This window comes from Dasypus novemcinctus, chromosome 10 (assembly GCF_030445035.2).
Source record: "Dasypus novemcinctus isolate mDasNov1 chromosome 10, mDasNov1.1.hap2, whole genome shotgun sequence".
In the NCBI taxonomy this organism is placed as follows: domain Eukaryota; kingdom Metazoa; phylum Chordata; class Mammalia; order Cingulata; family Dasypodidae; genus Dasypus; species Dasypus novemcinctus.
The window spans coordinates 95,083,735-95,097,815 of record NC_080682.1 but is presented as its reverse complement, the minus strand read 5'-3'; the positions used below and the strand labels follow the sequence as shown (position 1 = coordinate 95,097,815).

Below are 14,081 nucleotides of genomic sequence, written 5' to 3'. Positions count from 1 at the left end.
ATACATTTCTACTATGTAAAAAGACCAAAAATACAATGAAAATGGGAAGAATTCTTGAGTAGATATTTCATAAATTAATAAACTATGGAGACACCCAAGTTACGGATAAATAAAAAAAGCCTTTCGTGACTGAAAAAAAGATGAATAATTCCTATTTTTAGTTCTTTAACCTTGTAACTGCTGTTATCCCTAGTTATCACCATTTCTTTTGGGGAAAATGTCAGTTTCCCATAATTGCTTTCCATAATTGCTGACTATAAAGGTTTTTTTCCTTCTAATTAAACTTTATTTTAATGGGTCTTAAAATTCTGAGACAGATTTTGGTCAAGTTGTTTCCATATAAAAAGTACAGATTTTAAAATCTAATAACTTAAAACTGCCATAAAAATAAATGGCCCACAAAACATTCCTTCCTCCTGAAGGTTTTACAAAGCATTGTTTTTAATAACCAGTCTTTTACTATTAAACTTAAGTGGCCAATTAAGACAAACAGTTCTGATATTATTATTCCATCACTGATTGAGACTGGGCTAGCAGGTGTTGTGGATAATATTAATTTAGCCTTCTGAGCTTTTGGGGCAGACTTAGTGACCTTGCCAGCTCTAGCAACCTTCTTCTCTACTGCTTTGGTGACCCCCAGAAAACTATCTGTCTCATTTCACTAACAGCAAAACTACCCAGTGGCCAAAAGGCAGACAAGGTCTCAACAAACATGGGCTTGCCAGGAACTAGGTCAACAACAGCAGAATCACCAGATATCAGGAATTTGTGACCATCTTTCAGCTTTTTACCAGAGCAGTGAACAATCTTCTCCTTCAGCTCAGTAAACTTGCAAGCAATGAGAGCTGTGTGACAGTCCAGCACAGGTGCATAGCCAGCACTGATTTTGGCCTGGATGTTCAGGATAATCATCTGAAAAATAAAGTCAGTTTCTTCCATTCTTGAGTCATTTTCTTTCTTTCTTTCTTTCTTTTTTTAACATTACATTCAAAAAATATGAGAAGTCCCCATATACCCCCATCCCCCTCACATCAACAATGTCTTTCATCATCGTGAGACATTCATTGCATTGGGTGAATACATTTTGAAGCACTGCTGCACCACATGGATAATGGTTTACATTGTGGTTTACACTCTCCTCCAGTCCACCCAGGCATTGAAGGATAAATATCACATGACCTCTCTGATATGAAATATGTCTTGAGTCATTTTTGCTGTTACCAGCCACTTGGCATGCCAAACATCTTTTCCAGTAAAGTTCTTAACATTGAAACCCACATTGTCCCTAGGAAGAACTTTACTCAGAACTTTGTGATGCATATCAACAGACTTTACTTCTTTTCTAACATTGACTGCAGAAAAGATGATGCCCATGCCCACTGAGAACACCAGTCTCCATGTGGCTCACAGGGCAATACCAAAACCATCAATTTTGTAGACATCTCTAAGAGGAAGACAGAAGGGTTTGTCAGCTGGGCGAGTAGGTGGCAAAATGTAATCCAGAGCTTCAGAAAGCATAGTTCCACTGGCATTGCCATTCTTATGGGTGACTTTCTATACCTTGAACCAAGGTATATTAGCTCTTGGCTCCAGCATGTTGTCTTCAATCAGAAATTGGCACAAATGCTCCTGTGTCAAGGTTGTAGCCAATATTCTTAATTTTGGTGCTGACCTGCTTAACATTTCCTCATATCTCTTCTGGCCAGAGGGTGGCTCAGTGGAATCCTTTTTGTTAACACCAACAATTAGTCATTTCACACCCAGAGTGTAAGCCAAAAGGGCATGCTCCTGGGCCAGCCCGTTCTTGGAGATGCCAGCTTGAAGCTCACAAACATCAGCAGCAACAATCAGGACAGTGCAGTCAGCCTGAGATGTGCCTGTGAGCATGTTTTTAATAATTTCTCTGTGTCCTGGGACATCAATGATTGTCACGTAGTACTTTTTGGTCTTAAATTTCCACAAGAAGCTATCAGTGCTGATACCACGCTTATGTTCAGCTTTTAGTTTAACCAAGACCCAGGCATACTCAAAAGGGTCCCTTTCCCATTTCAGAGGTTCCTTCTCAAGCTTATCAATCATTCTTTTGTCAATTCCACCACATTTGTACATCAGTTGGCCAGTAGTGGTGGACTTGCCTGAATCAACCTGTCCATTGATGACAATGCTGATAGGAGTATTTCCCTTTCCCACTTTGCTTTAGGATATAGCGATGGTTTTCATTACATCTGTGTTCTGGTGGCAAACCCATTGCAAAGATATGACTGTAAGGTTTTAATGGTAAAAGTTATTTTAGTTTGCTTCCATTCTTTATTAGCTTCCTTATGTTTAACTGAACTATTTATGATAGTTCTGAGCTTGGCTGTTTTCTTATACAGCACTCTGCAATAAAACTCTTTCTGTCATTGAAACTCTGGTGGTCCAGATGGCCTTTGTGGGCATAGGGCTGCTAACTTTATTAGGCAAAAATTTCATTCTATGATGTGGTAGAAGAGGCAAGGACCTCAAAATTATGGTTTTCCTCTGTGGGCATGGAATTCACAGACATCTAGGGAAGGCGTAAGTGGAGGGAGCTGAGTAGAGTGATCGGAAAGCACTATACCTTGACTGACTGTGAGAGGCACAGTGGTGTCCATTCATCAAAACACATCAAAGTTATGACCGTATGATTTATACATGTTGCTATAGGTAAATGTTTTTACAGAAACAAAAAAAGGGTATAAGAAAATATTGCATATTAGATGTTATGATCACTCTTTTTTATTGTTGTTGTTGCTGGTTAATTTTTAAAGATTTACTTTATGTATTTCTCTACGCTTCCCCACCATTATCTGCTCTCTGTGTCCATTTGCTGTGTGTTCGTCTGCATGCAGCACTGGGAAACTGCGTCTCTTTTTTGTTGCATTATCTTGTTGTGTCTGCTCTCCATGTATGCAGCACCACTCCTGGATGGGCTGCACTTTTTTCATGCGGGGTGGCTCTCCTTACAGGCGCACTCCTTGCACGTGTGGCACCCCTATGTGGCATGGCTCTCCTTGCACGGCAGTACAGTGTGTGGGCCAGCTCACCATGTGGGTCAGGAGGCCCAGGGGATTGAACCCTGGACCCTCCATTTGGTAGATAGACTCTCTATTAGTTGAGCCACATCCATTTCCCAAGATTGCTTTTATATTGATATTAATTAGTTACCTGGAGACTACTTTGTATTCTGGGTTTGGGTAAATGAGAAAAGTATAGAGGATAATGGGACACAGTTTTCATACTTTTGAAGAAGGAAGTTGCTTATCTGGAGAGGGTTGAGTCTGGAATGAACCTTTAAAATATGGTTTGATATTGGGATTATCAACACTAAGTTATCATTTTAATAGCGGTAGGTATATACTTCCATAGATATAAAATAATTATAAAATTCTGTGTGTGTGTGTGTGATTATATTTCCTGACTATCCACTGAGAAGAACCAAAATTAATGGGAAAATGCTAGCAGTGAAAAACCCTCATACCTAGATCTTGTTTCTAAATTACTTTTTTTCACTGTGTAAATGGCTACTCACAAGATTTGCGTTAGGAAAGAATTAAGTTAATTGGGAAGAAAATGATGCGACTAAAAGTATATTTAGGGATATGTCAAAAATACCTAGAATCTAGTTGCAAAGGGCATTCTATGGACAAATTAAAGGCAATTTGACCATCAAAATAAATAGGATGATAAGGAAATGTAACCCATCAAAGAAAATCAGAATCCCTGAGTCCATATGGAAATGAAGGACACAATAAATGCATAAAGTATTGAGAGGAACATGTTTCCTTTTAATACAACTCCAAATAAAAAATATTGAAGTATAGATGCAAGTAGAAAATCATCAGTAGAATGATAAAAATAATGAGTGAAAGACTGAGGAGAAAATGGTTATTTATTCAATCTTAGAATACTGTGCCACAGATTGATTATGATTTACAAAGAGAAAAATAGTAACTTTACAATAAAATATTTGGAGTTCATCTGATTGACCAAGTGATCCAAACTAAAACCATTAATATTAGTTTAAACAGGTTATCATATTATTCTGGACATGGTGAAAATAGAAAGAAATCTTATTATTCCATACAAAACAAAATAACACAATTATGTGGATGTAATCATCAGGAAACATCAAGAAACCCTAACTAATGCTCTAGAAAATGAGATCAATGGAAAGTGTTGCAGATAAAAGGAGACTAAAGAGACATGAGAATTAATCCACTGCATTTTATTCTTGCCATAAAAAATGTAGTGTACAGTACTTATTAAAATAGTGAGACTGTTTTCCAATTTTGAATACGGACTATGGATTAGGTTATAGCATTATCCAATTCTAATCTTTAACTTGATTATAACACTGTGGTTATAAACTAGACTGTCATATACTTTTGGGACTGCACATTGAGAAGTTTAGGAGTAAGGGGGATTCTTGGCTCCACCATGCTATATACAGTTCAGAAAACTACACTTATCTGTCACTTATCTCCCACGTTTCTTTCTATTTTATTATCTATTTATGGTACAATCTATTGTTCAGTGTGTTTCCCTATGTATCTCTATCTATCTAGAGGTATTATCTATGTCAAATTGGTGGTAAGTTATAAACTGTATCTATGCAAAGTTTGTAATAAAGTTTCTTGTACTATTTCTTACAAAATTCTGTAGTTTCAAAATTATATCAATATAAAAAAGGTTTAAAAAGTTAATTGCTCCTTTTTTTTTTTAAAGATTTATTTATTTATCTCCCCTCCCCGCCGTTTGCCTGTTCTCTGTTTCCATTTGCTGCATCTTCTTTGTCCGCTTCTGTTGTTGTCAGCAGCATGGGAATCTATGTTTCTTTTCATTGCGTCTCTTGTTGTGTCAGCTCTCTGTGTGTGCGGTACCATTCCTGGGCAGGCTGCACTTCCTTTCGTGCTGGGCTGCTCTCCTTACGGGGTGCATTCCTTGCACGTGGGGCTCCCTTACGCGGGGGACACCCCTGCATGGCAGGGCACTCCTTTCACGCATCAGCATTGCGCATGGGCCGGGTCCACAAGGGTCAAGGGGTTTGAACCGCAGACCTCCTATGTGGTAGACAGATGCCCTAACCACTGGGTCAAGTCTGCCGCCTTAATTGTTCCTTAAAACATCCCTAATTCTGAAAGTACACTGCTCTACACTCACTTTATCAGTCCATAAATCTTGCTCTTTGCTTTGAAATCAGCCTCAATTTCACAATCCACATCAACTCAATCACTAATTCATAGTGATTATCTGTTAACGAATTCCCAAATATGTTTCTTCCTCTGTTACTTAAATTGCTCTATTAATCCATTTTTCAGTCTTTCATTAGTACTTATGGTAAATAATGTTAGATTTTTCATCTTTCATTAGTTGGCCTATTTTTAATAAACCTCTATTTAAAAGCTTGCTAAAGCTAGCATTTTATTATTAAAGTCTATCTTGTCTTCTTCAAATATTAAGTATTATTTGCTCTACGGTAAAATTTAAAATTCTGGTATTTTCTTCAGTCAAGGAGGTCATGCCTGAGTGTGTTGTTCATATGACTATGGTGCTAACAGTTTTACTTTTTTGCCTACCTAACTACTTATTCAGCTTTGAGAAATTAGTAGATGTGTCCATTAATTAAGAAATTCCGACATTTTCCCAGGCTAGAATCTGTGGCCCTCCTTCAAGCTTTCATAACAGTTATCACATGGCTATCCCATACTCATGGAACTTCTTCTGGGATGAGATGGCTAATTCACCTTCACGCTTGTGACCTACACAGTCTTTTATATCCTTAAAGGTAATTAAACACTTAATGAAGGAAGAGAGTACTGAAAACATTTAAAAAATCTACCAAAATTCCCAAGAAAACATTCATTTCTAAAATAAAACTATTTACATATTTCTACCAAAGAAAAGGAAATATGGCAGCAGGGGTGTTTCAGACTGTAATTCCATAATCAAATCATATTTTAATATTCCAGCAATAAAGATTTTCACATTTCTATTTGAACTAATCTTACCTAGTAATCAGCAAATTGCATTATCACAATTTGGTCTTCACCAAGACCAAAATTTAAAAACACATTTATAAATGTATTCCATGCAGAGTCCATTCTTTCTTTAATGAAGTATAATTCATATACCATAAAATTCATCCAACAAACCATTGCTTTCTTTTAAACTCACATGATGTGACCACCAACACTACCAAATTCCAGAACATTTGTCACCTATCCTGTCCTCTTTCCCTGAAGAGATTTGAAAAGAATGTACATCCTATAACGTATCACTTAAGTCTATTGAACAATGTCACATCTTGATAATTTGATCTGATAAATAAAAAATAGCTTGTATATCAGGACCTGGTTTGAAGGTCCTGTGAGGGTGGGTGGTAAAACTACAAAAAAACAAGTACTCACTCAAACAGTAAACTTTTTAGGAAAAAATTTAGTGGAACGTCATGGGAAGTTTACTATAAATTAGAGAAAATAATTAACGCGTTTTTCATCTTTCAACATGAAGAAGGAAAGAGAAATTTTGGTAAGCCTTTGGAGATATTGAAAATCATGTTCCACATCTAGGAATCTTTTTTGACTCACATAATAGGTGATGAAAAAGACTGTCACTTTTTAATGTAGTCCAGAACATTTTAAGCAAGCTCAAGCAAAATGTCTGGCCTGCTGTGTCATATAATCTATCGTATCATATGGTATTAGACAGACATAGAAGTGGTTAGAAAATAGCTCATATGAGAGTAAAAACACAAACTAATTAGTGGATCACAATATATTAGTCTGGCTTCTGGAGTACAGCCATATTTCTGCAAAGGAGAATTAGGCACTATTTGAAAAAGAGCTTCCGGCATGCTTCTAGCTCCTGGTACAGATGAATAGCCTAACTCTGGAACTCAAACTGATAACATAAGAAAAATTGACCCCCAAGATCTGGCATATCTTGCAACCTCTAAGTCATAAATTCTTGTTTAAGATGGAAATGGCATCTTGAGTATGAAGCACAAGCAGTACTGGAGGGCACAGGCAATTTCCAATAGTAGACAGTCCTGATTCCCACGGCACTGATCACAGCTTCACCAGCACTTCTGCTGCATCTCACACTATGGACACATAGAAGATCCATTAAGATGAGATGATGGGCGTGAGGGGGAGAGCAATTTGAAGATTGGTTCATGGAGTGGTTAGCCTGAAAAGTGGGTGAAAGCCTCAAATATATGCTGGCCACACAGAAATGATCTTGGAAAACAGAAAAAAAGCTTCACGTTGAGCAGCACTTTAGGGAGTATAAGTGGGAATCAATCACATGTGAAAAAGTAAGTGGTTCTTGGTTAGAATATACAGTACTAAGGAGTAAAGGTACATATTTGACTAGTTAAACAAATTGATAGAGAAAATTGGAAGGTCAAGAAAAGGGAGGTCTATGGTAGATGAATATGTGTGGGCCTATGGCAGTGGGAAGGAAATCTGAATGCTTTCTTATTGCGTATTTCAGCCAAGGGTTCTTCTGGATAAAAGTCATGAAAAGGACAAAATGACTTGTAGTCTTGAAGTAGCTAGTCTCTATTATCAACCACACCAGTTCTGGCACATAAGCTCAAGAACAGCATAGCCAAGATGGCAAGGATGGAGGTCATGCATGGGTCCCTAGAGTATGGACTCTAACGTAACAAACCTCAAACAGCTCTACCTGCAGACAAATGCAAGACTGATAATAACCAATATAAACACTGAGTGCCTTAAACCACCACCCTTCAAAGTGAAAAGTAGGCAGTCTGGTGGTGACAAGTTGAGTGCATTTGACCTTTTCTATCGCTAAGGTACAATGATTCATTCTAACAGTTAAAGATATATATTCTAGGACAGATTTGCCTTTTATGCTGACTCAGCTGCATCCTGTGACTTACTGTTCTGAGGATAGAGCAACGCAGCATACTTGCACCAATTTAAGACAATTCTTGAGTATCATCTAAGCTTCAGTATATATTGGACGGTCATCTTTAGTCCTAAGTGATAATACAACAAAACTGTTCTGGCAAATAAAAGACCCTAAAAACAAAAAACACCAAACAAACAATAACAACAACAACAACAACAAAACTCTTTTGGCCCAGTCCAGCTTCCTTGCCATCTATGAAATTATATTATTTCCAGTTGAATTCTTTAATTAATTTCCTATGCCACTTATCTCCTTCTGAGAGTCTCCTTCTCAGGGAATCCAATCTGTTAAAAGCACAGATAAGTAAAAAAATTCCAAAAACACACCAAACAATATAACTGTATAAGTTGAGAAAAGGAAACCTATCACTATGGAGTGAAGAAAAATCATTACTGGTGGTGTTAGATAAAAATAGGAAAAGAGAAATGGTATTCAGCTCATGATGGTTTTGTTTAGATTTATATTTGATTTAACATATCTCACAGGCCAATGAGAATAGAAGATACAATTAATTACACAGCAAGGGAGGCACATATTTCTGGTCATTGAGATATTAAATAAAGAAAACCTGATGACTTTTCATATATCTTAAATGTCCTTTAGCAAAAGAAAATGCAGGAAAAATAGATGAAAATATTTTTCTAAGCATGTAAAGTAAGTGTGCGATTCTGAAATATGTTTTTCTGTGTACCAAAACATTTGCATACAAATGAATATGCTTCTGATGTTATAACCTAAAAAAGGGAGGAAAACAAACTGTTCAAAATCTAACTTCTTAATCTTTAGTATGTTATATTTAAAAGGATTTTTCTCAATATTTTGTTTAATAAGTGATCAAGAGAACTAGGTATACTCATTTATAAACTGTTGAAGAGCTAAAGTAACAGGTTGATACATGCTTCTCAATTAATATATGTCTGTGTGTTTGGCGTAACAAATTATGATTTATGACTCTTTAATGTATATTGAGTATCACCCCAAAATATCTAGATGGATAGATGCTTATGAAATCATTTCCAGATATTTCTAAAAAAATAGAAAAAAAATCTTAGTTTCCTCAGCTTAGAGCTAAATAAATTAGGCAGGGAGAGCTTTTCAAAGAATATGGGGCATGAAATGAAATTAGGATGTTAAACCATGGATCATAATTATCCTGCACAAAGAGAGAAAATGTTAGGTGGGAGTATTGTTATAATGGTAAGTGTAATGAAGTTGACTTAACTAAATTCTATGAGCAGATGTAACTACTGACAAGTTAAAATTTTGAGGGTGAAAACTACCTCATCTATAACTTTGGAAAGCAGCAAAATTTGATGGAAATGAATAGAAAAGAATAGTTAGGAACCAAAATGTTGACTATGCTAAATTATTTTTGATGATTTAAGAATAAGCTTAAAATTAGGTGAAATAGATCTAAACCTCTGAATCACTTGCCTCTCTTCTCTGCTCAGAGGAAATGCTGGAAAGAGCATCTTGACTTTTCATCCTTACTCCTTATTCTTATTCTACCTTAAATCCATTGTGAATACCTTCCGCCACTGAAAGTATTCTTCGTAAATTTCCCAATGACTCGACATTGCATCAAATGCTATTGAGTTGAATACATATTACAAAAAAGTAAACTAGAATCCAGAGGAATATATATGAAGGGAAAAGATAGCATATGCATAGTGCTTTCCTAGAATTAATCACTCAATGTCATGAGTAAAGTTAACTTTGCAATTCCCCACAATATGACAAATGTTATGGAAGGGATATGTTTGTGATCATTTTTTCACATCAAGAGAATTCGGTATAATTCAGGGGCAAAGTAGAACGTGGACCTAAGGAGGAGGAGTCAAAACATAATAAACCACACAAACAGAAACTGTGGCAACAACCTGCAAATTTACATAGGCAAGGCAAAGGCTCCTAACTCTCATCAGCCTGCTGTCTCACATAAGCAAGTTAGGAGGCCGCAAGTTAGAAGCACACACACTCAGGTCTGCATTATCAAAAGGCAGCCAGCAACATTATTACATGGAGGGAGTAAAGAAGGGAGAGGAGGGGCTCCAGCACTGCCTCCCACTTTCTGGTTACCTCCAGTCTAGTGGACAGTGACTGATATCTATCACCACTGGCCAAGATACTGTGCATAGCTTGAATTCTTTCTTGAATTGAAGCCAAGAACCTGGACACCAATGACCAACTGTGATTACAATCCCTTGCATGTAGGAGACATTAAACAACTGCTTTAGAAGGAAAAAAGGAATGACAGAGAAAGGGAGAAAGAAATAGAGGAATGGAGGAAATTCAAGTCAAAATTACAATAACTGGGAAAGAACTCAACATACTAGGACTCAGAAATGTCCACTGGGATTGGTCACTCTCAGAATATTACTAACTCCTTTGAAATAATTTCAAGAAAGTAGAAGTTGAAGATGGAGATTGCAGGAGACTAAAAGGCAAATACTGTATGTCATAAAAGGGTATTTATGGACATAGAATGTCTTCCAGAAAACCAAAGTGATAGAAAAGGTAATAAGGATATTTATTGGACGAGACTTGAATTCGCATAGGAACCACTGTGTGTTTAATGGACTTTAGATTTTTTGCAAACAAGGAAAACAAGAAAGGAAATCATCTTATTAAGGAAAACTCATGTGCACGAATTTCTCTACATTTATCCTGTGGGGAAGGATAAAAGGAGAAAGTCAGGTAATTTCTGCAAGTGTAGAAATCATTCCAGAGAGATTAGTTCTACTGAGTAGACCTGAAGGGCTGACTTAATCTGCTGAGTCCCAAGAGGTCTTGGGTAAAGACCGGAAAATTCCCCATAATCCCTCCTACTTCTCTACAAAATCATCATGAAACATTAAAACGGATGCTAGCAGCCTTGTTCTCCAATGAACTAAATAAATTTCTAGTAGGTCTCAGAATGCAGAGACCTTGCTATGAGTTCTGATGATGAGCACTCAAACAGGATTGAGAGACCAGTGGAAGACAGGAATATATGGATTGCAGAGTGTGGAGGGAATTCCCAGAGGATGTCCAGAATACAGTTTTGACATATGGTCCCACCATCAAATCGCTTTGTATTTAAGGCATTTCCTGGATACTGTTACAGTGACTGCAGATAGAAAGAGAAGCCATTGTGGAATACAAAGAGTGTGTGATGAGCCTGGAACCCCAGTAATAGAACTGAGTGATTGAGTGGAATGTATATGAAGAATGGACCATACACTTCATGAAAGTGGTAAGAGAATAAACAGCTCTAAACAATCATTAAGGAGGTTGATTCATTTGGCCAAAGGGTATGCCAATAATTTTATTGCCATTTCCCCACTAACTCTCACTCATACCGCTAAGCAGGTACTTAGTTGCTAATGGACTTGCCCACCTGCCACCCCACTACCTCTACATTCAGGTGAGTTTCATATCTCAGCACCTTACTTTGGAATATGTCAGCACTGTGATAACACTGGAAACATGCCTCTTGCAATTCCTACTAACTCTGGGAAAGTAACACTTTGCTCCTATAAGAAAGAGTCAATACTCTATAAATGGGGAGTCAAGGGGGTCATGGAAATCAGAATACTTAGTTCCTGACTATCCTGAATCCAAGCTGGTGGATAAATCTTTTCACACATTAAAGAGCCTCTATGACTTCATTCTTTCATTTGAAAATTACTGGCATGAACCTTGGCTGTTTCGTTTATTACTGGTATATTGCAGATGAATAGGTTTTTAGTTGCTGTAGGAACTTATGGACATAATTTGAAAGCAAAAATTTTGGAGAGTCAAAAAAAAAAAAAAAAAAAAGGAATGAAATAACCAAACTGTATTCTTCACAGTGTCTGAAAAATTTCTCTAATGTATGGTTTGATAATTTCTTGGCTCAGTTATGTAATATTAAAAACTGATTTTTTTGTTTCAGAAAATTCCTAGAGAAGACATAAGCAGCCAGATTCTTGAAAATTCAGTCATCAGTAAAATTGAAAAGTGATTCCATTTTCTTCAATTTTTCTATATCCCTTTTCTGAATCATATAAAAATCCATATTTTGTCATATGTCTAGTTCTATATTCTATTCCTTTTAGTATACTTTCCCTTTTACCTGTATGTTTTCTCGAAATTGTTTCTCTTTATGCTCATATTGTGATTCTCCTTCTAGAGTATCTGTATTTCTTTAAAACTAATGAGCCTAATTTGGCCAAAACCTAGCCTATTGGTAACACTGAAGTTGAACCCGAGAAACAGGTACTTATTCTGGCTTTGTTATTCATTTCCCCATGTTTTCCATACCATGAATTTCTCAGCAAGAAGTTTTCCACCCCTTGTATAGCTGCCAGCCATTCTCTGACAAGGTAGAGGTTGTTTTCCTGTATTATGATGCAATGTGAATTACATAATTCAGTGGCTAATTCTTGCCATTTTAAGCAGACACCTAGTTTTAAGGATGCCAGTTGTTAAAATATTGGCAAAATAAAAATACAACTTTTTCAGCTATTTGTACAAGAGCAGGGAACTTTGGTGTAGATTCATCAAAATATATGAATTTTAGTTATTTTTTTCCAAAACCTCTTCTATTCCATAATTTTAACAGTGTATTCAGACCTACATAGATACAGATGATATAAATACATATAGATACATTAATATCTTAAGTTCTTGGGTATTAACTGGTTAAAGTTTGGAAGTTTGCCTGTCCAAAGAGACAGTTGCGGTGTTAAAGACAATTTGAAATAATTGATTACAACACGAGTATTTGGAATGTGAGTGGGCTATGGCAAGACACATCAAACTTCATTAAAAATGCAATTTCAAAGCAAAATAATGAACTCAAATATTTTTTCAACAGGTTTGTAAAGGAATTATTCAGGAAAGAAACTTGTTGCCTTACCCAGATGATTTTGCTGGTTCTAAAGGCAGTCTACCTGCCATGCACATAATAAGTTATTATGACAAAGGAATTGTGGAAGCCTCCTGGGAAAGCAAAGATGTGTCTCTATGCATCTGCATATTTCCACCAATAATATGAGTAAGATAAAAAAATAATAATGAGTAAGATACATGATATCTTAAAATTGTATGAAATCAGACAGAATCAATATGCTGAGATTTGATAAAAATAGGAAGCAGAATTGAAACATCAGTGCTGATGGAAAATTGTATATTGTTGAAATAGGAGGACCAAAAGAAGTATGACTATTTCCAACATTACAGTCTTCATGCCTTCTGTGTTGACACTAATAGGGATCCCAGGCCTAGAGTCTTTGCAGTGCTGGATTGGGATACCGTTCTGTGCCATGTACCTCATTGCTATGGTTGGAAATTCCTTGCTCCTGTTCGTTATCAAATCTGAGCGCAGCCTCCATGAGCCAATGTATATTTTCTTAGGCATGCTTGGAGCAACAGATATTGCCCTTGGTAGCAGCATATTGCCCAAGATGCTCGGAATCTTCTGGTTCCATATGACAGAGATCTATTTTGAGTCCTGCCTGCTTCAAATGTGGCTTATTCACACATTTCAATGCATAGAGTCGGGCATCCTGCTTGCCATGGCTCTGGACCGATATGTTGCCATCTGTTATCCTCTACAACACACCACCATCTTCACACACCAGCTGGTCACTTTAATAGGAGCTGTGGTTGCACTCAGGGCTGCAGTTCTTGTAGCTCCATGCCTTGTGCTGATAAAGTGTCGGCTTCAATTTTATCATACCACAGTCATCTCTCACTCCTATTGTGAGCATATGGCCATTGTGAAACTAGCTGCAGAAAATGTCCAGATCAACAAGATCTATGGTTTGTTTGTGGCCTTCACTGTAGCAGGTTTTGACCTCACACTCATCATCTTGTCTTATATCCAAATATTTATCACAGTTTTTCGTTTGCCTCAGAAGGAAGCTAGGTTTAAGGCATTCAATACCTGCATACCTCACATCTGTGTCTTTTTGCAACTTTACCTCCTAGCCTTTTTCTCATTCTTTACACATAGGTTTGGTTCCCATATTCCACCTTATATCCATATCCTCTTTTCCAGCATTTACTTGCTTTTTCCTCCATTTCTCAATCCACTTGTATACGGTATAAAGACCAAGCAGATCCGCATTCACATGGTCAAAGTATTCAGCACTTAA

The 14,081-nt window shown here is 36.8% G+C and overlaps 1 protein-coding gene and 1 pseudogene across 1 annotated transcript; one reads left to right on the top strand and one right to left on the bottom strand.

Moving 5' to 3' along the window:
* Positions 1–370: 370 nt before the first annotated feature.
* Positions 371–9,536, bottom strand: LOC101442530 (elongation factor 1-alpha 1-like; annotated as a pseudogene).
* A 3,606-nt stretch (positions 9,537–13,142) lies between these two features.
* Positions 13,143–14,081, top strand: LOC131280312 (olfactory receptor 52A1-like). Its single transcript, XM_058306424.1, has one exon. It carries the CDS (start codon positions 13,143–13,145, stop codon positions 14,079–14,081), a length of 939 nt encoding a protein of 312 aa, XP_058162407.1.